The following is a 14,181-nucleotide window of genomic DNA, read 5'->3' as shown; positions in this document are numbered from 1 at the left end:
TCTTATTTTTGCTCTAATTTTTAATAATATGCATCTTTACCAGTAAAACAGCAAAATCTATTTTCATTTCTTCTTTGGAATCATTTAAGCCTGTAATAGTACAAAACTAATGTCCTATAATTCCTCTTCAACCTTATAACTTTGATGACATTTCCTCTATCTAACCACACAAAACAGTATCATAAATAAATGTTTGGGGGTAATTAAATACATATTCTTTATTAGCTATTAGAATTACATTCTTGGTTTTGAATTTCAATGGGAAATCTTATTTTTATGTAGAAATCTATTTTTAAAATTAGTATGGAATTATTATGTTAACATTTAAAGAAGTTCATGATTTAGAATAATTTAAGGTTTACAGAAAATTGGCAGAGACAGTACAGTGTTTCTGAATATCTCATACCTACTTTGTTCTGTTGTTAATATCTTACATTTATATGGATGTAATTACTAAACTAATATTGAGACATTATTAGTAACTCTTGTCCACACTTTATTCAGATTTCCTTAATTTTTGCCTAATGCCTTTTCTCTGTTTCAGGATCTCACCCAGATTACTCTTCTTAATCATATCATTGATCTTAATCAGCATCTCTGGGCAGTTCTCAGACATTCCTTGTTTCTCATGACCTTGGTAGAGTTGAGGCATTCTGGTCCATAAGAGTTTGTCTTATGTTTTTTTCATGATTAGACTAGAATTACATGTTTTGGAATGAAGACCACAGAAGTGAAGTGCCATTACATCATATCAAAGGTAATACAATCAACATGATTTATCTTTATTGGCTTGATTACTTGATATAGATGGCATTTCTCAATCTCTCCACTGTGAAGTTACTTTCAATCACCATTTCATCCTACACTCCTTCCTTCACCTACTTGAAGAAAGAATATGTATAGAAATTCCTTGGAATTTTTCTGCATGGAAGATTTTTCCATTATCTCCCCCTTATTTGTGTGTTTTTCAATCATTTATTGATATCAATCAGTATAGAGGAAAGTCCAATCTCAAATTGATAACATCTAGAACTAGTGATAATTATTAAAAATGGAAGTATCATTCAAAATTCTAAAACGGCACTATGATTTTTCTGTTTCTAGCATATGACTTGCCAAGCTGCATCTGATATTATTACATACTAATGATGGTGTGAAAAAGAGCTTTATACTCCTTTTCATTGATTTCTCCTTTCATTTTTGAACAATATTCATGTTTACCAGCAAGTGGAAAAGATCTGTCCTTGGTTGCTCTGTGGAATTCTTTAGGAAAAAACAGATGGAGAAAAACTTTACCTAAGAATAATTTTTCATTTTCTCTTTTTTTGTCCTATATATTCAATTTTTTCTCCTTTTTCAGTAAAACTATATGTTTTCTTTATTTACTCCTTACATATAGAGTACTTGCCATGTGTTCAGTGCTGAGGGTAATGAGCAAGTGTGCTATGTTTTGTTCTCACTAACACTCATTGTAATTAACTCTGGTTCATTTGTAGTTAAGTTGGAGAAAGCAGAGATTAGAAACAGTCAAACCCAGTGCATTATCTAACCATGTGACTTAATGGTTACAGCTGTATGGTTGATGTACAACAAAGCATGTAATTTCCTAATTTCTTTTAACAACTATGTCAGATAGCCTGGTTCAAACACTGCACATCTTCCAGAACAACAAAGAGTGTTCAGTTCTAGACTAAAGGTCATAGAAATCATAACTGACCAGTCGCAGGTCAGCAATTAAGAAAATTTTCTTGGGAATGCACAGATATTCCCATTCTCATCCATCATAATAGAATCTTTTTGTATAAACCTATACTTCAGTATTACTTGAACATATAGAAGATTATCTTTATAAAATAGAAAGATAATGCAACCATTGTGAATCTGTGTACATCTTGTATATTTTTGCTACTTCATGAAAGAAGATAGTTGCTTTATGAAAGGCGACACATAAAAGTAAATACAAATGTTCAACACTAGAGACCCCACTGTCTCAGGTAGCAATCCAGTTCAAATTTTCCATACATTAGCAAATGATTTATTTTTTAACAAATGGATTAAAGTACTTCTGATTCCTGACCAATAAAACTGATCCTATTTTAAGGATTTGTTTTCACTGTTATTAAACTGAATTTACAAAACCAGTGACATATGGTTGTTAATACAGACTTACACTTCCAAAAATACTCATCCACAATTTTTGTAAAAATAAACAAATGTGGTGAAGTTTACCTTACTTCAGTATAATTTAGAAACTAGTTATCACCTGTTGGGTGAATCATTCTACAGTAAATGTAGACCAAATTGAAAGAGCAGAGAACAATTCAAATGTAATAAAACTCCAGAAAGATTCCACCCACTTGTCTTTCTTATTATTGAACAAAATATTTGTAAATCAAATTTCACTGCATGTTGTTGAAGCCCAAACATTTTGTTTCCTAAAATACTATTATAGAAGACTACCCAGATCAGTAATGTTTTCCTACAATTCTATGAGATCTACAGAGCACAGTGACATTTTTTTAAAATTTTTATTTTATTCATATGTGCATACATTGTTTGGGTCATTTCTCCCCCCTTCTGCCCACCCCCCTCGCTTACACCCTCCCCCCACTCCCTCCCTTACTCCCCCCTTACCCCTCGCGATCAGGCAGAAACTATTCTGCCCTTATCTCTAATTTTGTTGTAGAGAGAGTATAAGCAATAATAGGAAGGACCAAGGGTTTTTGCTAGCTGAGATAAGGATAGATAAACAGGGAGTTGACATGCATTGATTTCCTGTACATGTGTGTTACCTTCTAAGTTAATTCTTCTCGAACTAACCTTTTCTCTAGTTCCTGGTCCCCTTCTCCTATTGGCCTCAGTTTCTTTAAAGTATCTGCTTTAGTTTCTCTGCATTGAGGGCAACAATTGCTATCTAGTTTTTTGGGTGTCTTACCTATCCTCAAACCTCCCTTGTGTGTTCTTGCTTTATCATGTGATCAAAGTCCAATTCCCTTTTTGTGTTTGCCCTTGATCTAATGTCTGCATATGAGGGAGAACATACGATTTTTGGTCTTTTGGGCCAGGCTAACCTCATTCAGAATGATGTTCTCCAACTCCATCCATTTACCAGTGAATGATAACATTTGGTTCTTCTTCATGGCTGCATAAAATTCCATTGACAGCACAGTCACATTTGATTGTCATGGAAACCCTTTGTGATTGAACACATAAGCATCTCTTTTACTTGTGTACTATCAGTACTATGGCTTTGTATATCACTTTCTTCAAAAAAAATCTGCCTATAAACTTAAAGAAAATGAAAAAGCACTTAACGTCACTAAAAAACATTTAACATTTGAAGAATTAAATTGACTTGCTTAAGATAGAAGAAAAAATACCTTAATACCCATGAAGTCAATAAGAAGATATTGTGAATAGATAAGAAATCATAGATTCTAACTTTATTATCAAACTCTGGTACTAAATAATCCTATACCATCTACAGTAGTGAGATTGTAGAAATTATATGTAATGAACAAAGTGACAATAGCATATGTTCACTTGTCTGGGAGCTAGCTTATGTTTCAATAAAGATTTCCTAAATACACATACTATTTTGAAAGCATACCCATAGGTTAATTAGTAAAAAAAAAAAAAAAAGAAAGAAAGAAAAGAGAGAGAGAGTCTTGAATCAGGATATGATTAACTAAAAAAATGTTAAATCTATCTACCTAACTGATCGTAGTTGCCTTATTTTACAATTTTTATATAGTGTATCCCTAATTACAGCTGCAAAGACAGAACAATTTACTAACCAAACAAAGACTATAATTCCATGACACAGAATAGAGCTTGTAAGTGGACATCTGTGAATTATGCAAATAGAGGAGTAGAAAATAACTAGGTCCTAATAAGCAATCACTATTCGGATAAAAAAGGGGAATGGGAGAAAGACTTTTCTCAGATAATTATTAAAGTTGGGGGGGCGTTGATTCTCAGGGTGCATCTCAGGGAGGACCTGTTTGTTTTGGCTTGCCTTCTCAAGTGGAAATTTAAGTGTGAATTAAAAAATGACATGCTGAGTTTGAGGAGCAGCTTCTTCTCTCTTGCCAGAGAGCTGCACTGGGTAGAGGGCAACATGTCATTGATTTTGAGGCTCCAGAAAGCTTTTCATACCCTCATTGTGAATAGTAATAGCTTACTACTTACTATTCACATGCTGTTTACAATGGAAACTTTATGAATAATGTTAATAAAGGGTTTGCACTGCAGCTCCTTTAACTTGGCAGAATGTCACCTGCTCCTTAATATTTTTGATTAACACTAAAATAAAATCCCTATTAAGAAATAAAAACAGCAAATTTATTCTCACAGGAAGCATTTACATGTAAAGCTTATTGTACATATGTCAAATTTCTTTCTTAATTATAAAAAGTTCATATCATTTTAGAGATTAAAAAGATTTCATACTAATCATATCTTTATGACAAGTGTGATGTTTCATACTAAAATTTGACAAGACAGAATGCATTAAGGTTATTGGGAATTGGGGCAGTTCAAAGTAGATATACCTAGATAGTAAGAATAGAAAAACCACCTTATTACCAACAAATGTCTACTTTATATATACGGTAAACTCAATCTATAAACCAGGTGGCATTTAAAATTTCTACAACCAATACAATGTAATAATAGCAATGCTTAGTGAGTTTTTGGAGTCTCTAAAAAAAATCATGACTAAGCTTTTAGAGTGACTGAGTCTAAGCTAAACAACATTTGTGAAAGGTAAGAGGCAAATTGACTTTTTCTGTAAAGATGTATGAGAAAAATCAAGGCTTTACCGTGATGTAGGAGATAACAGAAAGGAAGAGGAGAAGAAAAATATAATGACAATTTGGAGTGCATAATATGTGTCTAGCAACAAGAACTTCATACATGTTGTTCCCAATCCTCACAACAGCACTACAAAGTAAGTGTGATATTCCTTTTATTTTTTTAACAGAGTAATAAAGAGTAACTCAGAGAGAAAATAAAATCTTCTAACAATGGACCACAGTCGACCTCAGTTGGGTCTGTCTGATCTCAAGTGTATTTGACAACATAGTGGGTTATGTTCTGATGAGAATTCAGCTTTTTTTCCTGTGAGCATAGTTCATGGAATAAATAAGGAAACACCAATATCAGAATAGTAAAAGTGTCTTTCCACTTTCTTTAAACCTGCTAGACTTTAGCTATATAGAACTTTTAGTTCTTCTCTCAACAATTCAGAACAGCATAGAAAAATACCTAAAGGGGTTAAGAAAAATATTGAAAACCATGAGAGAAATGACAAGGGATTTTTGAAGAGAAATCTAAATCATGGGAAATGTGTATCTTCCAGAAGAAATGAGTTCACAGTGTGCTCTCATAATAGTAGCAAACTTCAATGTATTAGTTCCAAAATATGTGATATTCCATTCAGGACTTCTACATAATCTTATTTTAGGAAAGATGTAAGATTTTTCAAGATATATTCTGCAGCTTAGGTCTTAAATATCCCCCAAAAGTTTATGTGTTGAAGATTTGGACTCCAGCCTATGGCACAATCGGAAAATGATAGAACTTGTACAAGGTTGGGCTAATAAAAAAGAAGGTAGGTCATTTGGGGACATGCCCTTTGAAGGGAATTTTGAGACACTGGCCTTTTTTTGTCTCTCTCTTTGCTTTTCAGTCACTACAAGTATCTTCTCCACTCGTCTTTGTACTATAAAGTATTATGCCACCACAGGCTCAAAACAGCAGGCTCAGGCAACCATAGACTGTAACCTCTGAAACTATGAGCCAAAATAAAACTTTCCTCCTTATAAGTCGTTTGTCTCAAGTATTTACCATAGTTTTGGAAAGCTGATTAACCAATACCAATGAACAATTGTAACCAAGATATTCCCAAAGAATTAAGGAGCTGTTCACTAAGATAGCAAAGGAGAAATTTTCTGAGCACTACTGGCATGTTACTCTGAGTCTGTAATAGAAGCAAATTATACACTCTCTAAAATGGCAGTATCACTTTACTAACATTCAGATAAAGCATTCCAGTGAAATCTAATAGCACTTACTCTCCAGAAACAATATTAAAATAATTGCTTCCTCCTACTTTCTTTTTCTTTTGTTGGCGTAGTGCTACTTCATGTAGCAGCGAGTTTTTAAAAAGGAAACAAACTATAGCAGGGCACAAAAACTACAAAGGCAATGTTCTCCCTCTTTAATAATTCTAACATATGACTGCTGAAATAATACTTCAGCCTGGAAAGCTGACTTTTACTAGAACATTTGTGGATAATTGAACTCCTGCTCATTGTTCAAAAGGTCATGAGGTTTGAGTGGGCTCTTTTTCTTGTGGTAAATTATTCAGCTTGAGTATTTATTGGCCTGTCAAAAGGAAAGTATTGTATGAACTGTCTTTGTTGCTCTTCAGTGTTTCCTAATTTGATTGTGTTCTTTTCTATGCATAACCCTAGCAGAAAATTTCCATATCTCCTTCTCAAATTCCAGTGCAGGGTCCTCTCATCTCTGCTTTTTGCTGTACATATCAGCATCATGAATCAAACAGACATGAATTTAGTCAATGGGAAAGAATTACAATAGTGATTGAATAAAGTTTTGTTTGATTTTTGTTTCAAGCCTGATCAGATTGTTGTTCTCTTATTATTCGAGAGCATTATTTTAAAAGACTCTACAATAGGAATAGTAGAGCTGATTTTGAATGAGTTACTAGTATTAGATTATTACAATTATCTGTATTTTAATAAAAATCAAATTCTTTATTTCCCATTCATGATTCTACCAAAGTAGTATCTGCACAGAATCTGCATGATTTACTATGGTCAACAAATTATAAAATTTGAACACAAACTGAGAAACTCTATTGCTCTTACATCTTGTCTTACTGCTCAAACATCTTGGCTCTTCTGCATCATTTTCTGTATCCAGTGCAAGCTAAAGGTGAATTACTAAAATCAAAAGTGAGATGGTCATGAGAAAACAAAGGGTGGTTGAATATGAGAAAATATATTTCATATGCTGCTCTCATTTTCTTCTCATGTTGCAATCCTACACCTACTAACTTCCTACTTAAAATCTATGATTTTTATTGCTTGCAGATAATATAGTCCAAATTTTGTCCTTTTTCTCAGTAAAGAACTCTCTAAATACAAAGCAAATTTTTAAATTAACTGATCACATTGGATGCACTTGGACTAAGTTCTGTGCTAATTTTTTTCGTTTAACTTTTAAAATGGCCATATAAGTTAACCTTCTTACAGTTGAAGAAGTAGAGATACACAATTAGGTAGTTTTCCCAAGATATCATTTCTCTTAGATGCCAGGGTCATGATGTGAACCCAGACTTAAGTGACATCAGCATCCAGACTCTAATTTATTTCCATGTCTTATAAAGGCAAAGTTGTTTAAAGCCTTGTGGAACCAAGCAAGACACAATAGGTTCTAAAGGGACAATTGAGACACAAGATTTTGCTGATTCTAATAAGAATAGGAGTTAATTTTAAAGGAAATAGTAGTATTAGATTATCTACAGTCATCTACAGTATAGTTCAGCCCATAGACAGTAGCTTCTATAATAACATAAAGGCTGCCTAATGCTAACCCCTACCTTTAGTTCCCTTGCCCTTGCTACATTCATCCATCTCCTTCTCCTGCCGTCTGATTTCATATTGTTTCCTTCCTTGTCTAATGGCAACTGATTTGGCTCAGTTCCTGACTTTTTTCCAGCTTTGACTCTTATGTTTTATTATCCCTGAGCTCTTGACTGCCTGGATTCCTCTTCTGTGATGGCTATATCCATCACAACAGCTATGAAATTCCAAGTAGATTACAATTCCTTGGCATTTCAAGTGATGGACCCATCAAGGCCCAATACTCACCAGTCAACAGACAATCTCCATCTGAGCTCTGAGACAAGTCTTAGTTACTGAAATTACAAATAAAATCTACAGATGTATTACTTGAATTACAGCTAACAGTATTTTACTATAAAAATCACAAAGCTCAACATTGTAGGTATTCTAGTTAGCCTGAAAGTCAGCCTGAGGTGGTGGGAAAATATCATTTTGTCATGAGGTGTGCTCTCGTTTCTTTGGGAGATTTGTCTCTTCTCTCTTGTTTATACATTGTGAATCTACACACTAGTAAATCCTTTGGGAATTCTTTCTCTGTCTTGGTTTACTAATTGTCAATCACTCTCTTGAAATATATGACTTTGACCAATCAATGTAACTCTAATTTCTGCTGAGACCAACCTCATTTTATTCTGGTTATCTGTTGCTAAAATGTTCCACAATAATTAGTCTTAAAGGCAATCTTTTCTTTTTCATGTGATTTTGTATGTTGAGAATCTGGGCAGAGTTTGGTGATTCTAATGCTTTGCAAGATATCAAAGTCACTCATTGCTTTCAGCTAGTGAATGAGATGCCTGGAGAATCCAAGGTGACCTCCCTCATGTGTCCATTGTCTGGAAAGCAGAGATCATCTGGGACTGGTAACTACAGTGTCTGCCCATGCCCTCTCTTAAGCAGGGGCTTCCAGTGTATTTGTGTTTCTGAAAGAGTATCACAGCTCCTAAAATGTTCCTAACGATGTGAGGGAAATACTGTTTGCTGTACACATCTTGCACCCTGAAACTGTTTCTGCTGTTTTCTTTAGGTCAATGCAGGCAACCCAGATTGAAGGGGAAGGGGCATAGAGCCAACTTCTTAATGGGAGAAGTTTCGCAAGTTTTGCTACTGTCTTTAACTTGACTTACTTTCTATTTCCCTCCCAATTTCAGTCAGTTGACAGTAATAAAATCCCCTGGTTCTAGTTTAATTTCACTGATTAGTTCACTTTTTTCACCTATTCATAGTTGAATAAATTATATACTAGAAGCAGAGATTAGAAATCAGTTCCAAAAATTATTTTCAAAATATTAACTTTTTCTACCTGACTTTGAGTCCTGCTTCTGCCATTTATAAATTGTGATTTTTCTGAGCATCTTACTCGAGCTTCAACTTCCTCTTCAGGAAAATGATGATTTAATGCCTACATTAATCTGATATTACAAACATCAAGTGTCACAGTGCATATAAAATACTAAGCATCATGTTTTGCACTCAAAGGGTGTCTAGTAAAATAGAATAAAAGGTGTGATTATTACTGTCACCTGAGTATTACTGTCACGTGTGAACCTGAGTTAGGCAGGTCCCCAGACCATTTCTAAAGAGAGCATTGTATTCTATATAGTTAGGAAAGTAAATTAATTTTAACATTACAATTATGCTCTATAATAAAGGATGGAGTTCAAAATCAGCAAGGGAAAAGATGCAGAGAGAGAAGAAATATAGGAAAATCCAGGCACAAGTTTCGACATCTCTCCACATAGAGTGACACTAGGACATATTATTAAGATAAACTCACCCGGTCACGCTGGCAAGGCATGGACCAGCACCTCAGGCTTACAAAAACATTCCTATCAAGTATAATATTCAAACGGCTCAGAAATTCTCTCTCCAGGGTGTGAATGGAGTCTTTTCTGTAGGATGTATAGGTTTGGAGTAATCCAGGCCCATTGATTTTACCCTTTCTTTATCACAAATTAATATAAAATGCTAATAACTGGGTACAGGCCATGGAAACTCTGTACCTAATTCTCAATTTTTCTGTGACTATAAAATTTTTCTAAATATAGTCTATTACAAACTCAAAATTCAATTATAATAATAGTTATAAGTTGATAAATATTCAGGGTCATAGTGTTATAATACTTGTCTTCAAATAGATTTGAAGCAGACTGTATTATAAGGGATATAGTTGTATTGCTGTAGCTTTAATTTTTCTGTTGTCTTTGCATTTTATTATCATTTATTTACTACCACTTGAGCTATGCTTCCAGCCCATGTCTTTATGTTTAAAGGAAATGATTGAACTTTTTCTCAACAACAGATTCATTATTCATAATAGTCAAAAGGCTATTTTGTCAAAAAAACAAATATGTACCAATTAATGGTAGATAAGTGGACAAATAAAATGGAATGTTATTCAGCCATTCAAAAGGAATATAGAACTAGTACATGCTACAGCATGGATGAGACTTGAAGCATGAATACATTATGCTGTGAAAGTAGTCAGGCACATGGGATGCATATTTTGTGATTTGTATGAAGTCTCCAGAACAGGAAAACCCAGAGGCAGAAAGTAGATTTATAGTTTCCAGGAGAAATGGAGTGACTAAAAATGGATATGTGTTTTCTCATTGGGGTGATGAAATACTCTGGAATTAGTGGTAATTATTGCATAGCCTCATAAATACACTATACCCAGTAAACTGTACACTCTTAAAAGCGTGAATTTTACAGCATGTGAATTATATTTCAATTTTTAATCAGCTCTCACAAATTATCAGGTTAATTTTTGCTAACAATATATTGTATCTTTTATATCTAAATGGGTATCCAAATGGGCATCTTTTATATACTAAATGGGTATTCATTTATTTTAAATAAGTTCTAAAGTATCTCAGTATTCCCTTTATGCAACTTTAACTTTCTTTCTCATTCCATTCCACACATGTGCATAAAATCTGCCTTTATATAGTACCATTAAGACATTAGGAAGTCTTCCTTCTCTTACTTGTCCCATTATTGTTGTGACAATGAATTTCTTATAATTATCGTGATTTATTAGGTCTTATGTTGGATAGATTAAAGTAGCCTAGAACTGTAGATAGGAAGTAGAATCCACCTATTTGATTTCTGCATCTGATTGGCTTACAGTTTATTTTTTGCTAGTATTAGACAATGAAGCTTGACCTAATTGAAAACAAGTTTAGATGATATTTCTTTTTCCATAATTATAGAATTGCGTGCCACCAGTGACATAATTCCTGAAAGTATACAAAGGAGTCGGATATTTTTCAATATTGCAAACTCTTGACCTACTGGCATTTGACAATATAGATTTTGAAAAAAGTACTCTAACATGGTAAGATTTAGAATTTTCCATGAATGAAGTACAATATTTGTGTATTTGTGATTCATTGATGGTTTCAATTGTCATAAATTATTTGTATACTAATTGTTGCTGACATTAAAAAAAATCTATTATTTAACAAAATTTTTGAAATGATTTTTGCACACCCTATTTGTAAAATAGCTTTGTGAAGCTTCTCTTCCACTTGCAAACCTATGGAAATACCAGTGAATAAAAAAAAGGGAATATCATTAGGAGATTGTGCTTATTATTGTGGATTGTTGTATAAAAATCTTTTGTTTGTAATAGTAGGGATCCAATTGAAATATCTCTGAACTGCACTAGCAGTATTCTGACCAAAACACATTAGGTAGTAAAGTGACTAATTTGTAAACCCAACAATGTTTATCTTTGCCTTCTGAATTTAGAATGTTGAAATTATCTTACTTGAATAACTTATTTATAGAGGACATGTGTCCATATTTATACAAGTAGTTTACGTACAATAAAGTTGTAACCTTTATTTATCTGATTCTTTTGCTATATTCCACAAATGGTTTCTTAAATCATAGGCAAATTCTCATTTTTCAGTTCCACAGTCTATCAAGACTAAGGCAAGCCAAATGTCAAGCCCAATAAGAGTTTTGGTCATTAGTCAAGTATTACCAAGTAGAAATTTTTTCATCAAGTCTTAGCCTGCTGATTGCTATTTTATTGGACTATAAAGAAGACTAAACCTATATAATACAAGTTACATTCTCCTTTTGAAAAGTTTTCTGTGAATATCCAGTTGCATTAAAATATACTAAATAATTAATAATTAGCAAAAAATATAGCCAACAACTATTATTAAAGGTGAGGTAGAGTTTTACTTTCCAGTTTGTATCATTGTCTTCTGTTCAACCTCTTTGTTATCATCTCTGTTTTAATATTATTTTAAAATTTACCAGAATGACTGTTTTAAATTTGGAACACATATGGCATGAATGGATTATAAAATAACTTTAGCATGAAGTTTAAAGCAAAATGCAATTTTTCCTCTAGGTTTTCTGTTTATATTTTTCATTTTAATTACTACACTAAAAATATTGTAATGGAGCACAATACTATGGTGAAAAAGTCCTTGTCCTCCTTCCCTCCTTCCGCCAGTATGTTTTAGTGGAAAAAATAGTGTTCAGCTTCAGCATCAATATTGCATATGTTTGTGTGCTATGGTGCCAAACTGTGATAGTTATTATTCAAGTAAACTGTTATAAGAGGCTGAGCCCTAGGGATCTTGTCGGGCTTGATATCATCTAACTCAGAATAGTGACTTTACAAACTCTTGACAAGGGAACAGGAATCAAAAAACCATTTTTCCTTTCATTGAGTGTTTATTAAAATAATATAAAACTAAACCAAATAGAACTATTCTGTCAAATAGCTTGGGAAGTTAAGCCTGTTTTTCTTATTTTAATCTTTTATAAATTTGAAACAATCCAAAAGATATTCATGCTAAATGATTTACTAGTGTCTTTCAATGCAGCAGAATATATTTGAATATTCCTTTTCACTGAGTGTACAGCTTTTAATCTATTTTAATACTCTGCCAAAATTATTTAACAAAAGTTTACAAGACTTTCATTTTAAAGCTTTTATTCCTCCTTCACGCAGTTAAGAACACAATTTCTCAAAGTTGACCGCCAATGTTCCATTGCAGGATTAATACTAAATTTACATGTCATATCCATTTAACTGATGGACTTATATTTGATCCACTGATTTGCACCACGAACGTCAAAAGTTGGATTATTGCTGTAGAGGTAATGGCCTAATTCATCCAAACCTGGTTCCGGATCAGTTATAGCAAACTGGGCAGCATCCTCAACTTCCTTCCTAACTTCCGCATCTATTTCCTTTAATTCTTCAACACTGGTGAGCTTGTAGCTTATCATTTTCTCTTGGAGAAGCATAATCGGATCGCTCTTACTTCTCATGATCCGAATTTCTTCTCGTGTGCGATAACTGATTCCAGGATCGCTCATGCTGTGTCCATGATAACGGTAGGTCTCTAGCTCCATCACTATGGGCCCCTTTCCAGACCTGCAGTGCTCAACGGCAAACTTCGTGGCCTCCCGGACACATAGAACATCCATCCCATTCACCCTGATCCCAGGGATAAAATTGCCTCTCTTGTAATAATCAGTGCTGGCCGCTGCTCTCTCAATAGCGGTGCCCATTGCATAGCGGTTATTCTCACAGATGAACACACAAGGTAGTTTCCACAAGGCTGCCATATTGTAAGCTTCAGCTATCTGCCCCTGGTTAGCAGCGCCATCCCCATATAAAGTCAAACAGATTTCATTTTTCCCCATGTATTTACAGGCCAGTGCAATGCCAGCTCCCAGGGGTACCTGCGCACCAACGATGCCATTGCCCCCATAGAAGTTCTTGGCATACATGTGCATGGAGCCTCCTTTTCCCTTCGCACAACCTCCTCTTCTTCCCGTCAGCTCCGCCAGGATGGACTTGACCGAGAGTCCACGGATATAGCATATGCCATGAGCCCGATAGGACGTGATGACATGATCAGAGGGGTTTATTGCTGCCTCGAGACCCACACAGCAAGCTTCCTGACCATCACACAAGTGACAGAAGCCACGAATATACTTCTGCTTATACAGCTGATCAGCCTTCAATTCCATGCGGCGAACGACCTGCATGGCCCTGTAGTATCTGAGCCCTTCCTCCCTGGTGAGCACCGCAGTCGTGGGGGGCCCCTTTTCCAACCGATAAAGATCACAACCCTTAATGTCAATGGTAGCGTCATTTGAAAAGTTACAGGAAGTCAGCAGCACTCTGCGAGCTGACTTCTGGGCGACCCCCAACATGCGGGAGACCACAGCGGCCAGCATCTTCCTCATGGAGTAAGGCCGATGGCGACCTTGGGTGGCAGATCCCAACGACCACCGGGCAGCCGTGGCCAGTGCCCTGCGTCTCCTGGCAACCAAGGCGCGCGCTGCGCCACAATCAGTGCACAAGAACGCAGCAGAAACCCTGCAAGTGTGAAATGAAAACTAAAGGTAGTTTATAGTCTTCTTCTGATGGCAGACTTGGCCAAACAGCCCCCGGCACCTGATCAACACAAACCACAATTATCTGAGTCCCTGCTCCACTCCATAGCCTTACTTCTCACACGGGATCCCTAAAGCACAGGAGGGT

At 35.0% G+C, this 14,181-nt stretch overlaps 1 protein-coding gene across 2 annotated transcripts; it reads right to left on the bottom strand.

Annotated features, from left to right (window-relative positions):
* Positions 1–12,710: 12,710 nt before the first annotated feature.
* Pdha2 (pyruvate dehydrogenase E1 subunit alpha 2) lies at positions 12,711–13,883 on the bottom strand. 2 transcript variants are annotated; one of them, XM_020188279.1, is made up of 2 exons: positions 13,374–13,883; positions 12,711–13,280 (listed from the first exon to the last, which is right to left on the bottom strand). In XM_020188279.1, the coding sequence occupies exons 1-2, from the start codon at positions 13,881–13,883 to the stop codon at positions 12,711–12,713; spliced, it is 1,080 nt and encodes a 359-aa protein (XP_020043868.1). The 2 variants fall into 2 exon arrangements, with proteins under 2 accessions (XP_020043868.1, XP_020043867.1); XM_020188278.1 differs by having other exon boundaries at positions 12,711–13,883.
* Positions 13,884–14,181: the final 298 nt, after the last annotated feature.

This window comes from Castor canadensis, chromosome 9 (genome assembly GCF_047511655.1).
Source record: "Castor canadensis chromosome 9, mCasCan1.hap1v2, whole genome shotgun sequence".
NCBI classification, from domain to species: domain Eukaryota; kingdom Metazoa; phylum Chordata; class Mammalia; order Rodentia; family Castoridae; genus Castor; species Castor canadensis.
Note: the sequence above shows the minus strand (reverse complement) of the source record. Positions and strands in the feature narration are given on the sequence as shown.

Bases quoted from the DNA above. Each gene is read 5' to 3' on its own strand.
- Pdha2 (XM_020188278.1), bottom strand. From the start codon at position 13,883: ATGAGGAAGATGCTGGCCGCTGTGGTCTCCCGCATGTTGGGGGTCGCC.